We start from the raw sequence: 23,506 nt of genomic DNA on the forward strand, positions 1-23,506 counted from the left end.
GGTGATATCATCGATGTGTGAAGGGTAGACTTCAGAACAAATTGATGTGCGTTGTGGGCGTGCAGCTTCTGTCAAAAGCAGGCGTGTGTTGACAGCATACTTTGAATGTTTTTAAAGGTACTTTTGGGACTGCAACTTGCAGTCCTGTGTGACCACAGGCAGCATTGACTGTGCAGACAAAGGGGATTGGTCAACTTGTGATGCCTAGGAGTGGTTGCACCAATTGTGCAGCTCCTTTCCCGTGCCTCGTGCAATATGGCGGACTTATAGCCATTAGTCCATCCGACAAACCGCAGCATAATGCGTCAATTTCTGATTGAAGAAATTCCTTGAATACCTCTGACCGCACACTTGAGGCTGCAAATGCATTTTCTCCGGAATATCTCCATGAGAGCCCATATTGTGTGACAGCTTGGTGATTTTTAGGCCAAAAAAACCCCAGCTTTGATTTTTTTGTAAAATGCAAACACTTTCCTGATTCGAGATTTGTCTAGCACATGAGCTCCATCCCCACAAGTAATAGAATTAGAATGCATGGTGCATCCACCACTATTACTAGGATTCGAGTTATATGGCAGGCCTGATCTAGATCTCCTAATGGCTGATTCGTCCCAGAAGTGTAGATGTCTACAACTTCGACTGACTCGCACATCAATGCATCAGCTTCAGCCTCTAGTCTGGCAACAGGCATCAGTAGCTGTCCTCCAGGTTGCTGTTCCAGGCTCTGATCCACTTGCCATCCTCGAGGCTGGAGGCTTTGGCGGCGTCAATCACATACTGCACCGCCACGCCATCTTCCAGCCTGGCAGCTGGCTCCAGGGCGGACATGTCCTGCTCCGGGCCCAGAGCCTTCTGCAGAGCTTCCCCGAGCGCGCGAGTGCCGGTTGTAGCAAAGGGATTCCCTCGCCCTCTGACTGAATCAATCACCTGGAAGCAGACCGCAAACGGAGTCAATAACAATGGATATCAATATTCAGAGCCCACTCTGTCCAGGCCATCACTGCCTCCAAGATTTCCACTATATTTAAGGCATCAGGGTCAGCTTCTCTGAGTTATAACATATTCATTCTGGCAGGATTGCAGCTTGATTCCTGTAAGCAGAGGAATGCAGAGCACGCTGCCCAGGATTGAGAGCGAGCCTTACCTTTCCCGCCTCATCAGTGACGATGAGGCTGCCCATGGAACTGCTGATGATCACCCCGCCCTGGGTGCCAGAGAAGATGAGCTGATTGTCCACCCGGGCCTTGCCTCGGGATGCCAGCGTGGCATGAGCGCTGATGTGGCTGTCCTCGCTGGCCCATGCAGGGCCCCGCTGCACAGAAGCCCGGGGGACCAGCTTGAACTGAAGGCAGGCGTAGTCATCCGAGGTCACCTGCTTGGGCCTCCCCTCCTCATCCTGTTCGCATGCACACTCATTTTCACATTATTTGTTGTACAAAAGACGCACACTTCACATCAGTTTCAACAAGTTCTGAGGCGCCCTCATGCATTGTGGGATATCAGGTAATACAGGGCATTAATGTATTGCGCACCGGCAGCTCTTTCAGTAGCGTTTTCAGATTTGCCGACACTTCCTCGATTTCCGCATCTAGCAGAAACCTGCAATGACAAATATACATTTCTTATTGATAATTTGTAATCCCTTAATCTGCACCTGCACTCTTCCTCCTGCCCCATTCAATGCAAGGTCGCACATCACAGGTGGTGAGCATCTGATTGGGTATCGTGCCAAGAATGTTTTTATGAGGGAGGCGCGGAAACACCTCAAGGCATCAATGATGTGGGAGCCAATGGCGCCCAAAACACCACCGCCCATGCTGGCATCAGCCCACCAGGTGAAATTGCCGGTGGGCACTGGGAACAGCACATTCGCTTCCACCACGAGCACAGTACCAATGCTGCCTCTGCGAAGGTGGTCGCGCCCCCTGAGGAAGGCAGGCGTGAATCGCAGCTCGTGGTCCACAATGACCAGCTGCACACGCACAGCCAATTCCAGACGTCAGCACTAGGTTGATGCAAAGCACTCCTCTCCATCTATTGTTGAGATTTTATTGTGTTTCGTGCCCTGAATGCACCTGCTTGACATGCTGTTTCGGGTCTGTCCCCATTGTCTGCTGTGCGGTATGAATATATTCAAGATTGTTTCATAAACAAGCGGGCAAAGGGCTCCTGAAGGTGCGATGTCGAGCCGAGAGCAAGGCAGGGGCACCTGATTTGGGTGCTCCTGATGGGCTTTGAGTATCTCCTCCCCCTCATCAGCGTTCAGACATAGGGGCTTGTCGACAAGCACATTCCTGCCTGCCTTGATGGCCTCTGCAAGCAGGTTGAGCACACATGTCAGACTCTACTTGGCACAGTAAGACAGGATTGTCTCTGTTTTCATCATGTCCTTCAGGTGCCTGCATTAAATAAAAGAATTTTAAAAAGCGTGCTGAATCTCCTACCAATCGTTTGGTGTGCATGGAGGTAGACCGGTGTCACAATGCTGACGAGATCCACTGCATGCACAATTGCAAGCTCAATTTCCAGACTTGCAGCATAGTTTAAGTCGCATTTGTAGCCATGTCTAAAGGGACCATGGTGTTGTATCTAGAGGTGTGCAGAGTGGAATTGATGAGGCAACACCTGTGTCCACTGACAGGAGGGATGCATAGTCGCTGAAGGCATGCGTGATACCATTCTGCAACACAGTGGAATTCCTACCTGAGTGAGCCATGCAAAGCAAGAAGGCAAAGCATCCCTGACAGATTTTATTGCACACATCTTCCTTTCTTACCTCTGCTGCTATTTGGCTGGCCCTGCATCACACATGCGCAGAGCTGACAAATCTATTCGACGCTCTATTTCTGCATGAAAGGAACGGAAAATTTCCACAGTGACTTTGCACGAAGGGGTGGAAGACTTGCATCTCACCTTTTCTGATCCCTGGAATATAATGCAAAAATACGGAGGCCGGCAGCTCTGAACTGTGGGACCTGGACCTATAAAGGCAGCAGAACACTCTCACTGTCACCATTATTGGCCACAGCAGCCTAATTCTGAGGAAAACTTTATTTGCGCTCACCTTGACGCCCCATCCCGTCCCAATGATGGCCACTCTGATGCCATCAATCAGAGGTGCCTGAAAAGCATGTCGACACGTTTCAACACATCTCCTTCACATAAATACATGACCAGGTAAAGCAGACCTTACCTTTGATTTTTTGAACACTCGCCACAGCATGACGCCAGCGAGACCAGCGCACGCGGCAGCTCCCACTGTAAGCAATGTGTCCCTGCAAGAGGACCAGCATCAGACTATTCAACGCAGTTTGTAGTGGAACCGACATTTTCAACATATTATTACTGGGTTTCTGGTTCAAAACGAGCCATGAAAGATACCCTGGATGTCAAGTACAATCCTACATCAGATGGTGGCCATGACCTACCTTGACCTCAGTTCCGAAGCCTGGAATCTCATCTTGGACCTGCACGATATGAAAGCCTAGAGAAATATATTGTCTTACAGATCAAAATCTGTACATATACTTGTCACAAGCACTCAGCAAGCGTGGTTGGCACGATCTGCTCATCCAGGTCAACCGCTATCATGCATTCATTATGACACGCAAGATAATGCAAGCAAATTCTTCATGAGTTTCTGCTTTTGCATGTAAGCCTGACGTCCAATTCGCATTTCTTTTGTTCACATGAATGGAACTCTTGCAATTGCCGTAATGTCAGCTTCCCACCTGAAGGAAGCTAATTGTCCATGTCATTGAAGGTTGGTGACAGGTTTAACTCCTTCGGAGTCAATGCATTAAGATTTCCAGACACTAGCTTCATGTGCTGAAATTCATAAAGTTCTAAAATATCCCAAAAATCCTGATCCTATGAGTGCCAAGAAGTCAAGCTGCAGCTGACCGTTTGAGTTCACCGTGCACTGGAATATTATTGGGAACAGCGCTGATCTACCGCAACTTTCTCGAAGAGCCAATACATGCTATGTTTGAACACTACGGATGTGGTGTGTAAGTTGCCGCAGCACATCACTTTTACCCCCTGTCTCGAAATACACCAAGTTGTTCCGAGCCAGAGGAAACGATCATGATGATGTTGGAAACTGAAAGTTCTATTTGTGAATATTTTTAGGAACTCAAGTCCAACCAGACACTCGGCACTGCTTAGCTAGCAATGCCGCATGACAGCTTGCAGACCCTCAAGCGAGCAAATGATGAACAATCTCTATCACAACTCTGCACTCCGCTCTGCTTATCTTCCCCAAAACCGCTTCGGCTGCTGCTTTTCACAACGCCAAGAGCACAATCTCTCTCACCTGCACACAAGTCCAACCCTTAACATGTATTGGTAACAGGTATTGGGAACATTCCAGCATGTCAGATTATCACATTAGCTACAACAATCTGGACTTACAAAGGAGGGCGCACGGTCAATTACCTTCTGAAATGATCCTGTACCAGTCTCTGATGCTACATGTTCGGCCACCTTCTTGCCATCTTTGTAGACGGCAATGGTTGGCATTTTCTGCATTCCAACATGATCAGTGAGCAAGTGCAGATCTAGCATTTTTGCTGGCAATGTCTTGAAAAAGAATCAGCACTTTCTTTTGCGGCAGCACATACCCGGATTCCGTTGCCTGTCACCAGACTGCCTGGGACCGCATTTACATCAACAAAAACAAGTGGAACCCTGTTCGTGCAAGATACTTTGCATCAGAAATTTGGACAGTCTCTCAAGCACTGACAGTTTGCAAGTCTATAATTATACTAGTTTATTGTACAATAGCTATGGAGCCAAGAGCAGGGTGAGCAGGGGCCTCACTGTGGGAATTCCTCAGCAAAGAGCTTTTGAAGCTTAGGCTTCAGGTAGATGCATTTTCTACACCTGCACAATCCACATCATTAGGCAACGTTTCCCCGATCAGATTGAAGATAACTGAAGGCAGTTGAGCCAGAATAGTTAGACAGATCGTACCACTTTGCCATCCAATCAACCACCACCTGTTAGAAAGAGGCACACCAAATAAGCATTTGTAAGGACACCATCATAATCATAGATCATGTTGCCGTTGCTGGGGGAAAAAACTGCTGAAAGGACAAATAATCTGTCCAGCTCACCACGTTTGCTCGCGACACAGCTTCTGCAAAATCCTCCTCTGAAGTCAACTGTATGAAACGGACAGATTTATCACTCAATCAAGCCATAAAATGCGTCGATTGACAAGCACTACCTCCCTGTGCCAGTGCAAGCAAATGGGGAGGATGTTGTCACGATTTCACCGCCACTGCCTCTCATGCAACCTTTTATAGAGAGCACACCTCCTCAAAGCCACTTACCATCCCTATCGCCGCTTCGGAACCTTCTGCGAGCACGGCTTGACAAGGACACCTCCTGACGATGGGCTTTCTGCAGGGAGATCTGCCAGGCTTCCTTTGCGTGAACATGTGTCTTACATTGGTACTCTGTATCAACGAACATCTCAGAGCAGTTGATGACCTCGACGGATGACCCAACCGGCAAGTCAGATTGATGTGCATGTTGGGCAGACCCACAGCTGCCTTGCTAAGCAAATCTCGGTGTTACTACACCTTTCTCAAGTGCAGGTTTGTAGAACAGGTTTCTGAACATGTGATCGGAAGATATTCTGTATCATGGAGCAGAATTCCCTTGCAAATGACACAGTAAGCTTGACACGTGGCACAAGTCACGTGCGCTCAAAACAGACATGCATTACAAGCGCTGGCATTCTGGACTGGTGCAATATCAGACCCATCCTGGACATCTTAAAATCTAAGATCCGCGGGGACTTAGATTTGCCTCGAGAATGTCAACCTGTCCCTTCAGATAGACATGCACTCCCCCAGCAAATCCCTCGAGGGCCGAGGCGTGGCTGCTACACTGCTGCAGGGCGCCACGATATGAGTCCAAGAGGGGTTTCAGACACGCCTCAAGCATGTCTGTCACATCACCCTCATTCTTTTCAGCCTGCACATCAAGAGAAGAGTTAATTGCAGAAGGAACAAACTCTACCAAATGTCACGGGCAGCCCTTGCAGATGTCAATGCATGCCTGGGTGCAGGATTGCCGGCCTTACTAATGCCGTCTAAACAACTCTCAATGGTGTAAGCATGAACAGATACACGCATGCAAAGCTACCTTAAAGGGGGTCTCATCAGATCCAGCCAGCATTTGCCTCAGGGCGGGCGCATCTGCAGCCAGCACCCTCAGGCACGCCAGTATGTGCGGAGACATGGGTCCAAGCCTGAGATGGTGCTCTAGATCAATGCCATACAGTTGCAGGACGGCTTCCCTTTCCGCTCTGCTGTCATCATCTGGCACCTGCATTGGGAAACACGGGCCTTCCTTTGCCTGAACACACCTATGTACTGGGACAAGTGAAAGGGTGCAAAAGGGCGCATTATGCTCATGATGTTAAAGGCACATGAGAGAGTCAAACCTCAAAGGTGATTGGCACGGTGTCATGTGGGTTATCTGGGAGGGCGAAGCCGTAGAAGAGCAGCAGCTTCAAGTTGGGCAGGGGCCCGTACGACAGAAAGCACTGCTCCCCAGCAGCACAGTGCCTGAATGCGCGCAGTCGCAGAGAATCTGTTGCCGCATCCAGGCGGCCATAGCGCACTATGTGAGGCCATGGAGAGTGGTTTAACAAATGAGCAATGGGCACCAGAGTCTGCCTCACTGCCCCATCAACATACTCCACCTGGCCCCCAGCACAGCAGCGCCTCATTATTCTCGAGTCACTGGCCCTCCAAAGCATACGCTCATTTGATTCGGGTGGCATGTGATTTGTGCTTTTCGCAGAACAGCTGATGATCAGCAGTTCAGAGCCACAAGTGAGCTCCTGCGGTTTGAAGGATTTAGCGCACCTCAATTGCATAGCTGTACCAGAGCTCGCAGGCCCAGATGAACTTGTCCTCTGTGACCAGATCAGGAGTGATGTCATCGGGGTATGCTGCCGTCAGGGCTTGCAGCACTGGCTGTGCTGCCCTGTACTGCTCCCTGATGTGCTGCGCATGCATGCAGTGTTGGCGGCACAGATGAAGCCTTGTCGATCACATTCATGCAGAGTTGTGACATTCAGAATGAGGTGACAAGCTGAATGTCATCTGGGTGGTCATGCTGTCCCAAGCTACCTGCCGTGCCTCAACAAAGGTGGTGTGAGCAGGCGTCCCCTCTAGCATGGAAACTTCTTCCTCAGTTGCACTCAAGCCTGCAGTGCATCCCCACAGAGGATGCTGACCACGCTTCCGGCTCACTTGATGAGATTCTGCCAGGTGTTGCATCATGCTGTGGAGTGGAGGTGATGGCAGCTCACCTGTCATGAAAACTTCCGGTAGGGAGGCCCAGAAAGGGGCAAAATCAGAGTCCTTGTCATGGCGGTCAATCATGGTGTACAACAGGAGCAGGGGATCCTTCTCAATGCCCAAAGCTGCCAGTGCCTGCCCCTGAAGTGACACGCACCACCCACTTGAGCTATGATGACAGAAATCTGTTCAACGTATCTTTCCCATTGGAACTTGATTAAACCAGCCCTGCCGATTTGCGTTAGGCAGCGTCCTTACGATGTCTGACTTCAAGGCAGTGTCCTCGTTGATGAGGCATTGCTGTGGCACATTCACCACAGATTCTAATGCATGTATTGACGCGACTGCAGCAGCTCCTCTCAGGTCCCCAAATTCTGCTTCCACCACAGCGGTTTCAGTGCCTCTACCTTTGGCCCATCTGCATGCATGCACATCTTCCTGCCGTCAAGTACTGTCAAGCCAATGCCCACTTGGTGGCTAGGTTGCGTGTGCACAGCAGAGCACATGCAGGGACCAAATTCATGTACCTTTGGAAGTCTTTCCCCATGGATGTCTGCACAGGGACTGACCGGCTGCATGGAAGCGCAGTGTTCAGCTCATGAGCATTAATGGCAGCTGTCAGTCTGGCCAGCATGTCTTCCTTGCCCTGTTCTGCACCAGAGTAGATTGATGTTGTGTGTATGGCTCCCATGCCAAATCTGAAATAATCTGGCATGGGAAATTACTACGGCGCAGCATAATTCAGGGCATAGAAGTCCAGGTATGGTGTTCTGCAGGTGCATCAGACCTGATGTTCTAGTCAAATCCTGCAGTAATAAAGACAAAGCAGCAGCTTCATTTCGGGGATTGATGGGAGTCTCTATATTTTCAGTGCCGAAGTAAAGCTCCATGTCGTTGAGGCAAGCTATTCTTGCGACCTGAATCATTTCGTCAACCGGACATCTCATTAAATCAATGGATCTGCTGAGCCCTATTTTGACAAGTAAGTGCTCCTTGATGCTCCTCTGTTGATCATCACCGCCGAAATGGATTTGCATGATCGAGAGTGATCAAGAGTGAACTGCGACTGCCCTTCCCAGAAATAAAGTACAGATCACTATTAGGTTCTTTGTTGTCTGTTACAAATGTTTTTCGATCAAGAAGGACTTATATTCGACGAATTTGTCCCCGATTTCTTCACAGGCCTCAAACTCCGAAAGAGGCTTCCGGAAGTTCTCACAGATGATCTCTGCCTTCTGTAGAAGATCCTTATCCTCGAAGTTCTCAATAAAAATTGACTCGTTTTGGCTAGGTATTAGTAGCTTTAGCAGAATCAACACACAGATATGAGTTTGTAACAACTGCTTCTGACCATGAGCAGCTTCGTGAGAAAGGGAGCTTTTGGCGCCTCTCCTGCAGGTGATAAAGTCCTGGAGATATGCATTATTTTATACTGTGCTTGTTTTTGCTTGGTGAAGGTTCTAGAATTCATTAAGAGCGTGTCCAACTGGTTGATCTGCATCTGCTTCAGCTCTGCACTGAAGGCTAGGCAATTTTACGTCGCAGACTTGGGAACTCGTGCTGGGTTGCACAGCCAGACGCTTATCAGCACAGGCCTTGCAGACCTGGACCGTATATTGGGCGGAGGACTGCCCTTGGGGGCTGTCCTGCTGCTTTTGGAGGATGCTTACTGCCCCCATGGATCGACTCTGCTGAGGTACTTTGCAGCAGAAGGCGTAGCTTGTGGCCATAGAGTGCACTGGACAGGCGCAGCCAGGCCAGAAGCCACATCTCTACCATCGCTGGCAAAGAGTCAATCGGCTTCACAGGTCAGCCGTTTGTCCTTCCCTGAATCCCTGTCTGCGCTGCAGAATATACGCCATGATGCACAGAACACCTTCTTTATGGCTACTTCATTGGAAGCCCAATATTATCCATGCAGGCAGAGGACAGGGAGCCAGGCAAAGAGGAGGATCCAAAGCTGCGCATAGCTTGGCAGTATCGCCGCTACATCCAGAGGCAGCAGGACAGAGCAGAGCAGCCGGGGCCGCCAGTCGCTCCGAGAAAGGGGGTTGGAGATGTTTCTGGCAAACATCCTGACCTGACATCACCATCTGGCAGCACAGCAGGTACATTGCAGACTAATTCTCATCCAGCGCACCCTGCTTCCTGTGGTAATTTCAGTTCTAGTCATTCCTCAGACCATGAACGCTATTGCAGGAGGATCCTCCGGCAGCAAGGCGACTGCGAAGTCCAAGAGCAGCAGCGGCATGCGCGATTGGTGTCATCAGTTCGATCTGTCACGGCCCATGGATGCATCTGCTCTGCAAGCTAGTCACCTGGTGGGTGCACATCCATACCCCCTGCCAAAGCACAATGCATTCCAGCAGCACATAACCATTTATCTAAACAATTGCTCAGAAGGCGCCATGTCTGCTGGCACATCGCCAATTGACATTCTTATTTTTGTCTTATTTGCAGGCTTGCCAGGGCTATCAGGGCAGTGATGCGCTGGAGAGGCTGGTGACTGGGGCTAGGGAGTTCACTGAGGGCCTTGAGCCGGCTGCACAGCCGTCAGGAGTGCGCCCCAGTCTCTCCAGGTGCTGCACAATCACAGCTAGCAATCCCTTCAAATTGCTACTTGGCCTGAAAGCTCCATGCATGCCTGAATAGTGCATGTTGTGAGGTATTCGTGCCATTAGGCCCTTGACGATGGTTGTACACATATTTGACAGGGGTCCTGAGACAATTGGGAGGCTTGCGGTGGAGGGTCTGGGAAGCACATCATGGCAGCTCGGCGCAGAGGCACAGGCAGCGGCGGATGCCACACTGCGAGCCGTGCTCCAGATCAAAGCTCTGGTCAGAGCTGCGAAATGCGCTGCATGCATCAGTGTGCCTGCAGGTGCAAGCCCTTCCTCTTCCTTTCAGGCTTGCATTGCACCTTTGCGACTTGCAGATGTCAATTTATATTGTTATTATTCTTGCACAATGTATGCCGAGCAATGGCTGACGCTTCTACCATCCCAAAAGCATATCCCAGGACGCACCCATGAGGGTAGTCAAGGTAAGCAAGAGAATGGTGTTCCCTGCTCCCCCCAATGCAGCATGTGAATTGTGAAGTGAACAAGTGAACGCACCCATGAGAATGGGCCTCATCAGTAATGCATAGTAAGGGAATGCATAGTGAGGACAACCAAGGCATGACCGTGAAATTGTCATGTGCGCAGGTGTGCTTCGGGAGTCTGCGGCAGTGCGATTGCAGCACATGTGCGATGCTGTCATAGTGCTGGAAGCATTCAGGGACGACTCCGGCATTGCGCGCATGGTTTCTGATGCAAGCAGGTGTGCTCTGTTGTTGTCCTCGTCACGGATCCCACAATTACAGAATTTTACGGAATAATACGGAACAGCCTTGGGTCTGACTACATTGCAAGATAGGAGACTCTTGAGGTCCCTTCCTTCTCTTGGATTGTGACAGCTCTTATTTCTTCTACCATGCAGTCAGGCACAGTGTGATAAGCTTCTTTCATAAATGCAGTTTGTTCATGGGCTGTACTGTGGTGGCCGCATTCGTTTGCTGAACAACCTTGCTCGAGCAAAGCACCTACCCCACCATACCTGTAAGGCGAATCCAGCACAGATTCTGAGACCAAGCAATTTCGACCTTGTCGTATACAAATTAATATATGGTGCAGCTGCTGTGGCCTCATGCGTGTGCGGCGGCTGCCGGCCCTCAACACGCTGTCAAGGCCGCTGCCTGCCGCAGAGCTGCACCTGCTGCGCCACCGGCGCCGCCGCCTGGCAATCGAGCAGCTGCAGGTAATCTTCCGCACACTGCCCCTTCCTCCCTTTTTATCGTATAATTTCCTTCTCAGCGACCTGCTCAGCAGTGAGAGGCGTGTGATTGGTGCCTTGTGAACATCAGAGACAGAAATAATGGTGTCAACATCATCACGATGTTGACATCATCTCTGCTGAAATGATGTCAGCAGACCTATGGCAGTACGGTACTTGTGGCATCGGAGGCAGAATGGGACATGCACATGGTTTGAGCATGCTTCTAAGCTGCGTGCGGCTGGGGTACTGGTGACTGATCAGTGACTCATCAGATCACATCGTGCATGTGCTCGCAGGTTGATCCTGATGCGGAGGCGGCAGAGGCCGAGCACGCATCCGGCAAGAGCAGCGCCGCCGGGCTGCTCTGCTCGGGGCCGCCGGCAGCAACCAAGGCATTGGACTTCTAGAGCTGTGCATATCCGAAGCGTCCATGATGCAATTTGAACCTTGGTGGACTTGAAATCGGTTAGATCTGAAGCCCATGGGTGTGCAGCTGCAGACAATCATGCATGCATGCTGTGCAATCCTGTGCCGTCTTTGCCCTTGCCAAGATCACTGATTCTTGTCCAACTCTTGGTATACGTAAGCGTGCGAGGCTGTGTTCGTCAATTAAATTACAATCTAAATAAGGAGGGAAAGCAAATTTAGAGAAAAGAATCCAATGCCTTTAAACGATCAGGACCCCCCAGCAGGGGGTGTTCACATAAAGGCGGGATTCCTTGGACTGCCTTATGTCTGTGCATCCAATGCAGAGACAGCAAGTTGGCAGATAGTAATAACAAGTTAGCGTTGACAGCATTTTCCACTACCTTGGCAGAATATTTGCTTCTTACGCAGGACGTGCTCTATCGTCTGCACACGATGCTGGAGTAGGTTGTTCCTTAAATTTTCTATGGATTGAGGGCAAGATCAATCTGTCATCATGTCTTCCAAAGCGTGGATTGACGAGGTAAATTGTCAGAATTAACACCGATCAAAATGTTTGTAATTGTGGAACGCAGGCATCATCCGAACGAAGCTTTCAGAAAGTTTTTCATGATCATCAGTGCATGTTGCTTATGACACAGTCACAGTTGTTGTCAGGTGGAAGGCATGATAAGCTGCTACAGTGCAATGGCTACCGATTTTGAGGACAGTGGCTTGAACATCCCCTTCATCAGGGACATCAGGTAGCAATCGCAGGAGCCTCTGATAGATGAAATCCTATGATAAATTGAATGTTGGAAACCCCGAAATATTCTTGTGCTCACTGTGTGCTATATATCTTGTTTGCAGGCCCAACTATGATACCTCTTCAGAGGTTTGCAAGCCTCTGACATACACGTCGCTTCCATTACCTCTGGCTGAGCGTGCAGTCCGTCTGTGCGTCCTTCCTTTGCAAGATTCTCAAGAGGTGGTACAGGCTGCATCGCAAGTCACTGAAGCCATCAAGGCCCTGCTGCCTGCTGGTGAGTTCACAGACCAGGGTCTGATAAACCGCTTGCATGAAATGCTTGGCAAACATACAGGCACATCGGTGCATCTTTGACGTTGCACTGGCATTGCAGGCACTCAGGTGTATGTAAACGCCCCGGAGAAGCTGCACATCACTGTGTTTCACATGTCGAGACCAGATGACCCGCGGCCTTCATCCATGAGTGCAGCTGATGATGCCATCACAGCAGTGCCCATCACTGACAGGAGAGGGCCTACAGATGAGGAGATTGCCTCAGAGCTGGCAGCCATGACATCCATAGTCCAGCAGATGCAGCCATTAGAGCACTTGGAGGCGAGTAGTAGACCTGTACCGAGCTTATTGTGCTGAAAATTTACTATGCATGCGAGACCTGGTGTGCTGCGCATGCAATTATTGCCAGGTGCCTGGAAGATTGCAATCAATGTGTGCTCTCACCAAGGAGGTGCTGCACATTTGTGCAGGTGAGTAGTATAGTGCTAGCTGACAGCGGCACGCTCCTGCTGTGCAGCATTGACCGGAGAGCGGACATCACAAAGCTACGGCAGTCTCTGAGGGCAGCCTATCCAGGTGTCCCTTCAATGGCTAACCATCTGTATGTGCAGAGGCTTTTAACTCGACGATGACTAATGTAGAGCTCCTCTGGATTAACACCTGCCATTGAAGGCCTTCATAGCAAGGATCAACTCCTCATCTGCATGCAGGTGCCCCCAAGAAGCAGACAAGTATCATCCATACAACACTCATGCGCATCCTCACTCCAGAGCAGCTGCCTCCAGCGTCCGTTGCAGCTATTCAAAGGCAGTGTGCCCTTTGGACTGAGAGGCTTCGAGGGACTCGTCTCACCATTAAAAAAGCATGGTAAGTTACATTCTGCTCCTAGCTTTCTTCTGCTGAAGCTTTTCTTCTCCGGCATCATGATACTTTGGAAGAGATAAAGTTGCTAACGGGAATGAGGTGAAGGGAGGACTGCATGGCATTACTTGCTTTGAGTAGCGCACTTGCTGTGTCAATGCAGGTATACAGTTGAGAGCGTCTTTTCTATTATTGAAGGCGAGACTTCAGAGGTGCTGATTGGCAGCACTGCTGCTTAGCAAGAGTATCTTCAAAAGTCCTGGGAGTCCCCAGTATAAATTTTCACAGTGTCGTTGATGGCATACCAAAGCAACAGGCCCAATGCCATTGGGCCTATGGATGGCAAAGCTAGAACAATTCAGGCTCTGTGGTAAGATTCTAATGCACCTGTTTTTAGAATGACATCGTGTACTTTTGTGATGCCCTGGCGAAGAACACACTTACAGTTGCCTCATGTTATGGATTACACATGTCCACGTTGACCAACAAGCCCCGTTCTCATATACAATATCGATAGTCCATCTTTATTTCCGTTTCTTGCGCTCCCACTCTGAAACAAAAGGGTGAACCTTCCGACTTGGCAAGAAGCTTTTTTAAACTGGAACGACTTGCAAAAGGGTAAGTCTGGTCTAACAAAGGATCCCTGTGAATCAGACGCAGTGCAGGTTTTAGGTCCCCACCTGCTGCTGCTCAAAGCAGAGAAAATCGAGATGTGACATCAGCGACTCCTAAGACGCCGAGTCATTGACTACCTGAAACTTGGCGCAGCAATATGCCTGTTGCAAAAATGCAAGAGGACATCAGCACATCGCCATACTGTGCACATCAGATGTGCCTGATTCTTTGAAGGCATCCCTTACTGACCTAAGCGGTCGCAGACAGACACATAGAACGCTGAACCCAAAGGATGCTGAATACATCAGCTGTGTCCAGTATCCCCTGTGTGCTTGGCAACCAAGGGTGCCCAAAAGTACAAAGTGCAACTGCAACGCTGCTGACAGCTCCTACTTCATTCCCACAAAAACAAAGAAACAGTGCTGCTCGCTCCAGGGAAGCAACACCGGCTTACGTGATGGCACACTTGTTCTTGTGTACACTAGCTGCAATTATAAAACACCAAACATCCACGCCCTTGGTAGCAAATCTCTCGTAAACACTGCTCACTGCTCTTAAACCTTCTTCATTTATTCCCTCCTCCCTCACCAGGCTACACCACGCAACACTCTGCGAGGCGCTCAGACGCGTCATACATTGACTTGAGGCCCGCTGACACCGCCCTTGCCAAATCTCCAGCTATCGAGGCGCTCGGCCAGCAAAGACGGCTGCAGCTCGGGCTTCTTGCGCTCGCCAAACTCATACATCCAGTCGTCCACGCTTGAGCCCAGTCCCTGACTCAGCCCCTCCCTCATGCTCTGCACTGCCTGACCCGCCCTCCGCTGCACCTCTGCACCCGCAGTACCAAAGGAGTCAACAGATGGGCAAACAATTTTAGGAGATGGGCAAAAAATTTACTTGCGCATGTCGTAGATGTACCGAGTAGCAGGTGTACCTCTGGCAGTGATAGCAGCGAGTGTGCCGCTGCTGGCCTGGCGCGCAAGGAAGCGCTCGGCCGCGGCCGCACCGCGATCCCGGATGGCGGCCAGCGGGGAAGCTGCGCGGGAGCTGCCGCCGGTGGCCACCACGTTGTTGGCCACCTCCCTGCTCTCCGGCTGCAGCGCTGCTGGCGACAGCGTCAGCCCCGCCTGCCTTGCAATGGCCTATGCGCACCCACACACAAAATTCATGAGCTCTGGACCTGTACAGACGGCACAAACAAAGCAATGAAAAGCTTGAAGAGCTTGAAATTATGCTCCAACGAAGCAGGGTGGATAGAGGTTGCTGACGGCACCAGCGAAGTGTCAGGGCCAGGCAACTGTGCTCGAAAGAAAGCGGCAGAAACACAGCAGTCCATAAGGTGGACACAATCCCTTCATGCTTAAGAGGTGACAATGCTGCGGTTGCCGAGAGGTGAAGGTACCTTGAGGAGCTCGTTGCCGGGGTGGTAGTTGAAGGCCTTGAAGGCCTCGAGGGAGGAGGCCAGCTCCTGGCGCTTGAAGGCGGCCAGGCTCCTGCGCATGGCGGCCGACAGGCATGCCAGAGTGCCCCGCTCCGGTGTGTGCTTCAGCCCAGCACAGGCCGACAGCACCAGGGACACACCCTGTGCGCAGCAAATCAAGACATCAGGTGATGGACTCTTGCACCAATAGCTTCCGGTGATGGAGCTTTGCATCGATGAGACAGGAACCCCAACCATGCCGTAATTCGGATTTTCAATGCAGGCACTTCCAAGCACGCCGCAACCGATATCATACAGTTGCGGTACAAAGAACATTCCTCTGCTCATGCAAATCCCAGTTGAACTTGCGTTAGTAGTGGAGCGTTCTTTGCATTGACTGCAGTGTACCATTCTGATCGCGGCTTGTGAATGGCTGCCAGGAGCCAAAAACAAGAACCATTTGGACGTTGAGGCTGGGTTTCTGGTCACCTGTGCCGTTATCTGCGTGCTGCACCTCCTGACCTGCGCCTCCAGCACTGACAGCACCGCCACCACCGGGCAGTAGCCCAGGCTTGCAAACGCCCACAGTATCAGCGGCACCTGCGACGGCTGCAGGCTTGCTGCTTCTGCTGCCACCTGCAACCCCACAACCCAGCATATCAACACATGTTTGCCCCAAGAACAATCTTCATGGAACCTGTGGTCGCTCTCCTGGCAGTGCAGATTTTCCCATCTTGGCACCATTCTGCAGTACAAGAGCCTTCTGCAGGCAACATGCAGGTGAACTTTGTGTGGCATGTGACAGGCAGGCCGTGAATGAGAGGTGCACCTTGTCGGCGAGGGCATCCAGCAGGGGAGTCTCCGGCTGCATCCTCAGCCGAGCCATGCCGTCCAGCGCAAAGGTGACATCCGAGGCGCAGAACGAGGCAACCTTGTCGCTAGTTCTCTTCAAAAGAGCCTCCGGCATTCCAGACCTCTCCAGGGCCTCCTTCCTCTGCACCGACATGAAGCAGTAGAGGCAGCCCAGGCGGAAGAGGGCATACGCCACATTACTGGCGCCCAGCGAGTCGCCAAAGTCGTCAATGACCTTGGCCACATCGCTCCACTGCGCGCAGAGCTTCAAGCGCAGGTTGATGCTGCCTGCGCTGCTGGCATCTATCGTCACAGGGCAGCCCCGGACGGCTGCAGGCTGCTGGGGAGAGCTTGTAAGCAGTGCACTGGGCCGATTAAACCCCTGGCGAGGCTGCCTGCGGTCCAAAAAAAGTAGAGAATGCTTAGCAGGTGAGAAGACTGACAGTTGTACCCGCTTACAGCAAGGATGGAAGCTGCGCCAGCAAGCCTGCAGCTTCTGAGAGGCTGCATGATACACTGCAAACAAGCATTACTAGCTAGAGTAATTGATAGATTTGGGTCACAAAAACAAGCCTGATCCGTGAATGGATAGAAGACACATATAGATGTACTGCTGTCGTCACCACTCACAGTGAGGCTCACCTGCTTTGCAATTGCACAAGCCCTGCATTTCCCTTCTGAGCTCCCAGGCAATCAGCCCGTTGCACCACTTTGGAAGTGGAGGAATTAGACAAGGGGCCTGTTCTCCACGTTTTCGCCATCCTGAAGGATTGCAGATAGTGTTAGATACGTTGGCTCCGAAAGCCCTTTCGTGATGTCTCTCCCAAACCTTCATGTCTTGTGAGAAGTCTTCTATGGGGAAAAACATCTCGATTGTGAAAGAAACATTTCTGGAAACGAGGGCGCACACACCGTTCTCAACGCGCGCGTCGCCGCAGCTTCCTCTTGGTGTCAGGAATATCGAAGCCAAATCGAGGCGCTCTCGTCCTGTACTTGGTAGGTTTGATTTCGAGAAGCAATGGTCTGTGCAGGAGATCGCACGGAAGGCAGGAGCACAAGTACGACAACCACTCTCTACCGGCTTCAACGCAGTTTTTGAAGATCAGCCTGCTCCACTGCCCGACACGAAAGTGAAGTAGGTTGCTAACGTCACAAACTTTTCATCGCCTGTGTTGACGCCTTGCAAGCACCGCGATCGCTCTCTTCTCAATGATTGCTCTGTGATTGCAGATCCAAATGAGATTGTAGTAAGCCAGGGTATGGGGTACATACTTATCATCTCCCTTGGCAAGAGGGTGCTATAGAAGCAGAACCCTGATGCAGATGATTAAGACAGATCACCACCAACTGATGTATAATCTTTCCTTCCTTCCTTGCAACTTGCATAGCAAAGCCTTCCCCAGCATGAGCCTTCAATGCAAAAGTGGCACTTCTTGCCATGGTCATGTCAGCACAGAGTATGCAAAAGCTTCCATGCATGCATATGCGCGGTCAGACATCTCATCGACCTGCAGGCTGATCAGTCATCATGCACGTCACATGATGTGTGCGCTATCACAGGCCTGGGCACTGCCTCCGGCTGGCCAATGGAGTCAGAATGGTTTGGGTATGGTGCATTGCCCAATCAATACCAGTGTCATACACGTCCTTGGATATTACTAGGATCGTCCTCAGGAGGCTCCTGGCAAGATGATTCTGGCTACTCTTATGACTGTAGGGCACATTCATTTCCAAACAGACATTGTCTTTGGCAAACACATCACATTAGCTGTGACATTGTTCATGCCAGCGCAAGAATGAGTCAGGAGACCGGTTTGGGTCAGGCGTCATGAGTGCAAGAAAATCTGCGTGGTCACCACGGCAATACCACTCCCTCTCACCCTCAGCAAGAATGAATGTTCTGTCAGCAAGCATGCCTGGAACTGCACCCAGGCAATGCGCCTGAGCCAGGCTGCATGAAGAGCACACTTCATCAATACAGAATAAAAAATACAGTGCTGGCGCGGCACACCTCACCCAGGGGCCGGTGCACACCACCAGCTCAACCCTCCCCTGCAGCAGCGCTGCGCTGCGCTGCGTACTCAGCAAAACACCCTTGGTGCAAGCACTGCAGCCTCACATCCTGGAAAGCTGACTGCAATGGAGCAGTCGACCATGCAGCGCGCGCCAGAGGTCGCAGCTGTATACGCCCGATTTATGCGCTGGGCGCTGGTTCGTCCTGGGGCAGCTCGAAGCGGTGCTTGCCGTCAAAGACCGCGTAGACGGGATCACTGGTGATGCCGCAGCCGTGGTGCCCTCGGGCAATCTTGATGAAGCCGCCGTCTCCCCTGCAACACGTCCAGCAACAGAGAGTCAGTCACGGCCTTGCACATGCACTCACAGTTATCATCGTGCTGCAGAAGAATCACACGATCCGTTAGTGATCACAGAGCAAAGCGACGATGTAGACAAGGAGCATTTGATATTCAAGCAAGGCCTCCTGGAGACCCTTGCATTACCGTACCCTGCATGTGTCCCTGGATCTCTGCTTCCAGAGGGACATGATTATATTGTCGGCAGGCGTTAGTCTCTTTTTGCTTTGTCCTGTGCATGTCTATGGTGTGAGCATGATTAGGGCAAAGTCCAGCCCACAAGCGCATGCCATTCTTTGGAAGCAAACGCATACAGAGTGGCAACAGGAGCGCACCAGTGGTTGGACCAGGAATTCTTGATGATCCAGTAGTCAACGCCGGCCTCATCCGTGCCATAGCCCACCAGCGCCACAGCATGGTCCAGGTCATCAGACTTCCACATGCAGTTCGGCTCGTCATACGTCCCTGCAATATCACCAGTTTGCATCTGGCTCATTTCAATGCTACATTCCCTTCTCGCTCAGCTTAATACGCAACAGACGCTCCATCGACAAAGTGTCTGTTGTCATAGTCAGCTTCTGGTAGCTCTGATCTGCCATGCACATGCAAGAATGGCGGCTGGCAGGTTTAACCAGGTTGCCCTCCCAGGGGTGGACATTTCAACATTGAGTCACGCAATCCCTGGAGAGCTGGCAATGTTGCATGGTTTACAGGTTGCAAGGGGCTCTGCACCTGAGGCGTAGAAGCGGAAGGTGGGCTGGGAGGCGTCGAGGGAAACAGCGATGGTGCCTCGGGAGTAGACAGCCTCCATCAGTGCCTCGTCATCATGGGGCGGCACATACGAGTACCCCTGCCGCAGCAGAGTCAATTCAAGGACAGTAAGTATATTGCCAGTAGATATCTCAAGCAGTTCTGCGCTGCTTGAGAAGCTAGAAAACTATATGACAGCTCCTGGACCAGGATGGGCATGAGGTGAAAGTCACAAGGTTGTATTGAAAATGAAAGAACGAGGGTTGTAAGTACCCCAGGGTCAGAACCCTACGCCCCCAAGAACGACTATGCTTCCGCACCAATAATTGCTAAATTAGGAGAAAGAGGGCCAAAAAATAGCATCTCTTCCTTAGGAGAGACGGAGCTGTATTGAAGGCAGGGCTAGACTGCGTCAGCACACCTTGACTTTGACGAGGGAGGAGCTGGGTCTCTTGGTGTCGGCCATGAAGGGGTTGCCACAGAAGTCATCCTGGCCCAGGTACTCGTAGTCCTTCTCCTTGGCAATACCTCCCACGTTGACCAGATAGTCGATGGCGTTGTCATAATCACCTGAAACAAGAATTTCCCAGGCTTGCTGAAAACGCTCCATGTAAGGAGTGAGATATAACACCTGTAACGAAGCATGATACTGTTCATGACTCAGTGGACATGATGAGAGGGTTTGCCTGTGTAGGATTAAGCTCTAAAGAGAGCCTCTTGAGCCTCACTGATGTAGCAGTGCTGGACGCAGAAGATATCTAGCGACCATGATGTGAGCATTACTTAGCAAACTACTTATATACAGTATACGACACCCCCATAGCAGAAGGGTTTCTGCCATGGCCTTGCTGCCACTCATGCTATGAGACATGGTGTGCGCAGGACAACTCACCTCCATCGCAGGCGTGGTTTGCGCCAAATTTCCAGGAGCAGTCCATCAGCTGCTGCTCGCTGAAGCTCGTCGCCTTGCCTGCACACCACAGAACAAAATCCTCGCTGCTGTGCTCTTTTCATAGTGCTCATTTCCATGGGCAATCAGATTATTCTTTTTCGAAAGCACAGTCTATACCTACTCAATAAACCACTGCCTCTCCCGCATTTGGGATGTTGTAGTGATTCTAATACCACAGAGAAAACCTTGAAGGCAAGCTTTGTGATTGAACCAGTCCTGCCCAGTCTTTGAGCAAGGGAAAGTAACAGGGCAGCCCTGAGCTCAATAACTCTCCAACATCATTCTTAGTAGTCAATGCCAGTACATGAACGGTCACCTGTGGCGGCCCAGTAGGCGCCCTGCAGTGCAGCAGTAGCGCCAAAGGCCCAGCAGGAGCCGCAGGTGGCCTGGTCCTTCACAACGCCATCAGCGCCGGTGCCCCGCCAGTCGACGCCCCGGGGAACCCGCCAGGCAGGCGCCAGGCGCTCGTACGGCAGCTCTCCGGAATCTGCGCCGCGCCTGCGTGCCACCAGGCCCCCGGCCGCCCCATGCCTCGGCAGCATCACCGCCTCAAACTCCTCCTGCGCGCAGCATCCGCCAGTGAAGCCAAAGGAGCCAAATAGTCAGAATCTGATTACCCCAAACAGCAACCCAGATTCAAATGAGTGTGTCCATGATGACTGAATCCATAATTCCTTCAATATTATGAATGCTGATTCGTCTGTCTGTCTAGACAGACGCTAGCACGACGATGTGAAGAGCGCTGACCTCTGAGACAATTGGACAGGACGCTTTGCACCGCCATGTAACGCTCAATCCAGGGATTGGCTTTACCAGTGCCGTCAAACTTATGGTGATGAGAATGAAGAGGCAGATTGGTAGCAGCTGCAGCAGGGGAGGCACCTGGGACCAGTCAGCATAGCGGTTGAGTGCGAGGGAGTAGTTGCGCTGGGCTGAATTGTGTGTGTCCACGTACAGGCGGTTGCTGTGGAACACGCCCCGGCGGTGCTCGTACTCGGCCGCGGACCCGTGCCTCCGGCCGTGCGCCGCCGCAAACTCGTCATACAGCTCATCTCCACCCTCTGTTGCACAAGCATCCGATATTGGCTCCTTGCAATTACTCAAGGCCGTGCAATGATATCACTGAAAGGAACAAATGCTTAATTGCCGCAGTCTTGCCATGTAGCTCGTTCCTACCCTCTGGCGCAGCGAAACCAGCAATGCCTCATTTAAGCAGCAAGACTCACTGTGCTCACGCCACATAAGAGAAATGGCAACTGCTCAAGACAGTGCCTCCCATGCGCGACCGCGATGCCATTGGCGTCCTGGCAGATTGGCACATGACGTCAAGACCAGAATCAAAGCAGACACAGCGATTCACATTGCCATCAATAGCGCAACATTAAAAGCCCCCTCTCAAATTCAAAGCGCGATCCACAGGGCACTATCAGAAGCTCACTCCTGACACGCATCCTGGGGGGACCATGAAACTTGAAGTGTAGAGTGAGGCGGCCGCACCGATGCGGACAGAAGGCAGCAGGGCAGCCATCCTGAGAGGGAACGAGGGCGGATGCGCGAGGCTTTGCTCCTGCTGCCCGTCGCAGATGGCGGGCGGCTCAAATATAGCGGCGTCCACCGGGCCGGCCTTGAGGTACTCGTAGTCTGCGATGTACTCGTCGAAATGCGCGCCGCTAAACATGTCGTTTCCGTCCATGTGCAGCCGCATCGGCGCGCCGTCCTCGGCCACGTAGAATTTGTACACCGTCACCTTGGCGCCGTGGCTGCGCAGCACATGCACACAATTCTGACGTCGGGTTTTGTTGGGGTATTCGGTTCCTCTGACGTCGAGAGGCTTTGATTCCCAGCCTCTGTGGGCACAAGCCAAGCGAACAGGGCTGAGACTGGATTACACAGAAAGAGCCAGATCTTCAGGTCGAAAGCACGTTTTGTGCGTCACATGCAAAGTGGTAAGCAGTTCCTGACCTGAGGATTGTTTTTAGCCGATATAAAAAGGAACAGGTGAGGTAGAGAGGATGACTGGATTTGAAGATATCCAATTACAAGGGTTGAAGGGGTGCAGCCCACCTCTTCTCGTACACCCAGAGGTGCGCCTGCTGCCCACGCAACTCCACGGTCCCATTGTAGTCCCAACTTGACACATCAGGAAGTACCTGCATCAGAAGCATTGCTTATATGCAAGATCCATGTGCCAATCCTGCAAAGGACTACACAGCTTGCACATGCTCGGTTGAACGAGAATGTAGAACAGGGGGTCCGTTGGCATACCGGCGCATCCACCAGAGACTCGTCGTCAGCATCGGGCTTGTTGACCTTGCAGATGAGCTTCTGCAGCCGCGGCATGATCTCGATTTCCTTGTCCTGCACCAACACATGGACCTTAGACATGATCCCTCATCAATAACACAGCATTGAAGAGGTGTGGCACTGCTAAAGATGTAACTGCACCAGAAATAATCAGTTGCTGCGCACCTTGGTGCTGATGAGGATGTTCCTGCCTCCAAAGGTGTCCATTCGCGACACTCCGCGCTCAGCATCCCTCCAGAACACCACGGGGTACACCAAGCCATCCTTCTGGACGGTCTTCTCGTAGGGCAGCGAGAAGTTGTAAACCACCTATCACAATAGATCAACAAAGCATAGTAAAGATCGATGTGCGCAGAATATGCTTGGCAAGCTGGAGCCAGTTTGCCTTGCACAGCAACCAACTCTTTCAAAACAATACAATTCAGGAACACATCTAACAAAGAATTGTAACAATTGCGTACATTCACATCTCTGCTGACAATTAGGAGGATAAGCCACACGAGATCGCTCCCTGATGCTCACCTCAAAGCTTGATGGGAAGGTTGGAGGTGCTGGAGGGTCCGTGTAAGATTGGAGACTGAGTCCTGTTCTCCGTGCTGTCACTCCACTAGAAAATTGCACTGCTGCTAACAGAAAGACAGCTGCTGGCCAGATCACCAGCGACCCGACTTGTGGTCGCTTTCCCATGCTAGCAAAGCCACAACCAAAACGGCACTAAATTGCAGTCTACTTGGTTGCCCCGTGAATTGAAATAGCTTGATATCGCAGAGCTTTAAAGATATCGTTTCTTTCTGTCTTCTCACCACTGTCCGACGC

General features: G+C 51.3%; 5 protein-coding genes across 5 annotated transcripts; 2 read left to right on the top strand and 3 right to left on the bottom strand.

The window, feature by feature from the left end:
• Positions 1 to 690: 690 nt before the first annotated feature.
• COCSUDRAFT_40909 (hypothetical protein) lies at positions 691 to 7,900 on the bottom strand (the record flags this gene model as incomplete). Its single annotated transcript, XM_005649030.1, has 18 exons — positions 691 to 927; positions 1,145 to 1,396; positions 1,533 to 1,599; positions 1,764 to 1,972; positions 2,210 to 2,313; positions 2,626 to 2,680; positions 2,777 to 2,798; positions 2,914 to 2,981; positions 3,065 to 3,121; positions 3,429 to 3,467; positions 4,438 to 4,524; positions 5,118 to 5,165; positions 5,833 to 5,985; positions 6,458 to 6,718; positions 6,885 to 7,025; positions 7,152 to 7,228; positions 7,334 to 7,463; positions 7,850 to 7,900. The coding sequence occupies 18 exons, from the start codon at positions 7,898 to 7,900 to the stop codon at positions 691 to 693; spliced, it is 2,058 nt and encodes a 685-aa protein (XP_005649087.1).
• Positions 7,901 to 9,237: 1,337 nt separating this feature from the next.
• COCSUDRAFT_40910 (hypothetical protein) lies at positions 9,238 to 11,545 on the top strand (the record flags this gene model as incomplete). The annotated part of the gene is made up of 7 exons (XM_005649031.1): positions 9,238 to 9,430; positions 9,522 to 9,643; positions 9,783 to 9,901; positions 10,037 to 10,203; positions 10,529 to 10,643; positions 10,997 to 11,120; positions 11,435 to 11,545. 7 exons carry the CDS (start codon positions 9,238 to 9,240, stop codon positions 11,543 to 11,545), a joined length of 951 nt encoding a protein of 316 aa, XP_005649088.1.
• A 365-nt stretch (positions 11,546 to 11,910) lies between these two features.
• On the top strand, positions 11,911 to 14,561 carry COCSUDRAFT_52988 (hypothetical protein). The gene is made up of 7 exons (XM_005649032.1): positions 11,911 to 12,087; positions 12,212 to 12,307; positions 12,414 to 12,586; positions 12,686 to 12,906; positions 13,056 to 13,161; positions 13,296 to 13,452; positions 13,610 to 14,561. Exons 2-7 carry the CDS (start codon positions 12,231 to 12,233, stop codon positions 13,683 to 13,685), a joined length of 810 nt encoding a protein of 269 aa, XP_005649089.1. The 5' UTR covers positions 11,911 to 12,087; positions 12,212 to 12,230; the 3' UTR covers positions 13,686 to 14,561.
• Positions 14,562 to 14,690: 129 nt separating this feature from the next.
• COCSUDRAFT_46847 (hypothetical protein) lies at positions 14,691 to 17,534 on the bottom strand (the record flags this gene model as incomplete). The annotated part of the gene is made up of 7 exons (XM_005649033.1): positions 17,246 to 17,534; positions 16,976 to 17,095; positions 16,311 to 16,728; positions 15,971 to 16,117; positions 15,464 to 15,643; positions 14,996 to 15,203; positions 14,691 to 14,890 (listed from the first exon to the last, which is right to left on the bottom strand). The coding sequence occupies exons 2-7, from the start codon at positions 17,092 to 17,094 to the stop codon at positions 14,691 to 14,693; spliced, it is 1,272 nt and encodes a 423-aa protein (XP_005649090.1). The 5' UTR covers position 17,095; positions 17,246 to 17,534.
• Positions 17,535 to 17,973: 439 nt separating this feature from the next.
• COCSUDRAFT_65409 (cysteine proteinase) lies at positions 17,974 to 23,377 on the bottom strand (the record flags this gene model as incomplete). Its single annotated transcript, XM_005649034.1, has 12 exons — positions 17,974 to 18,660; positions 19,020 to 19,149; positions 19,417 to 19,534; positions 19,856 to 20,004; positions 20,327 to 20,404; positions 20,703 to 20,946; positions 21,269 to 21,447; positions 21,884 to 22,146; positions 22,451 to 22,536; positions 22,652 to 22,744; positions 22,856 to 22,999; positions 23,348 to 23,377. The coding sequence occupies 12 exons, from the start codon at positions 23,375 to 23,377 to the stop codon at positions 18,528 to 18,530; spliced, it is 1,647 nt and encodes a 548-aa protein (XP_005649091.1). The 3' UTR covers positions 17,974 to 18,527.
• Between the last annotated feature and the right edge of the window lie 129 nt (positions 23,378 to 23,506).

The sequence above is a fragment of the Coccomyxa subellipsoidea genome (assembly GCF_000258705.1).
Source record: "Coccomyxa subellipsoidea C-169, whole genome shotgun sequence".
Lineage (NCBI taxonomy): Eukaryota > Viridiplantae > Chlorophyta > Trebouxiophyceae > Coccomyxaceae > Coccomyxa > Coccomyxa subellipsoidea.

Bases quoted from the DNA above. Each gene is read 5' to 3' on its own strand.
- COCSUDRAFT_52988 (XM_005649032.1), top strand. From the start codon at position 12,231: ATGATAAGCTGCTACAGTGCAATGGCTACCGATTTTGAGGACAGTGGC. The intron at 12,587-12,685 runs GTGAGTTCACAG...CTGGCATTGCAG, and splicing joins CAAGGCCCTGCTGCCTGCTG to GCACTCAGGTGTATGTAAAC. The intron at 12,907-13,055 runs GCGAGTAGTAGA...ACATTTGTGCAG, and splicing joins AGCCATTAGAGCACTTGGAG to GTGAGTAGTATAGTGCTAGC.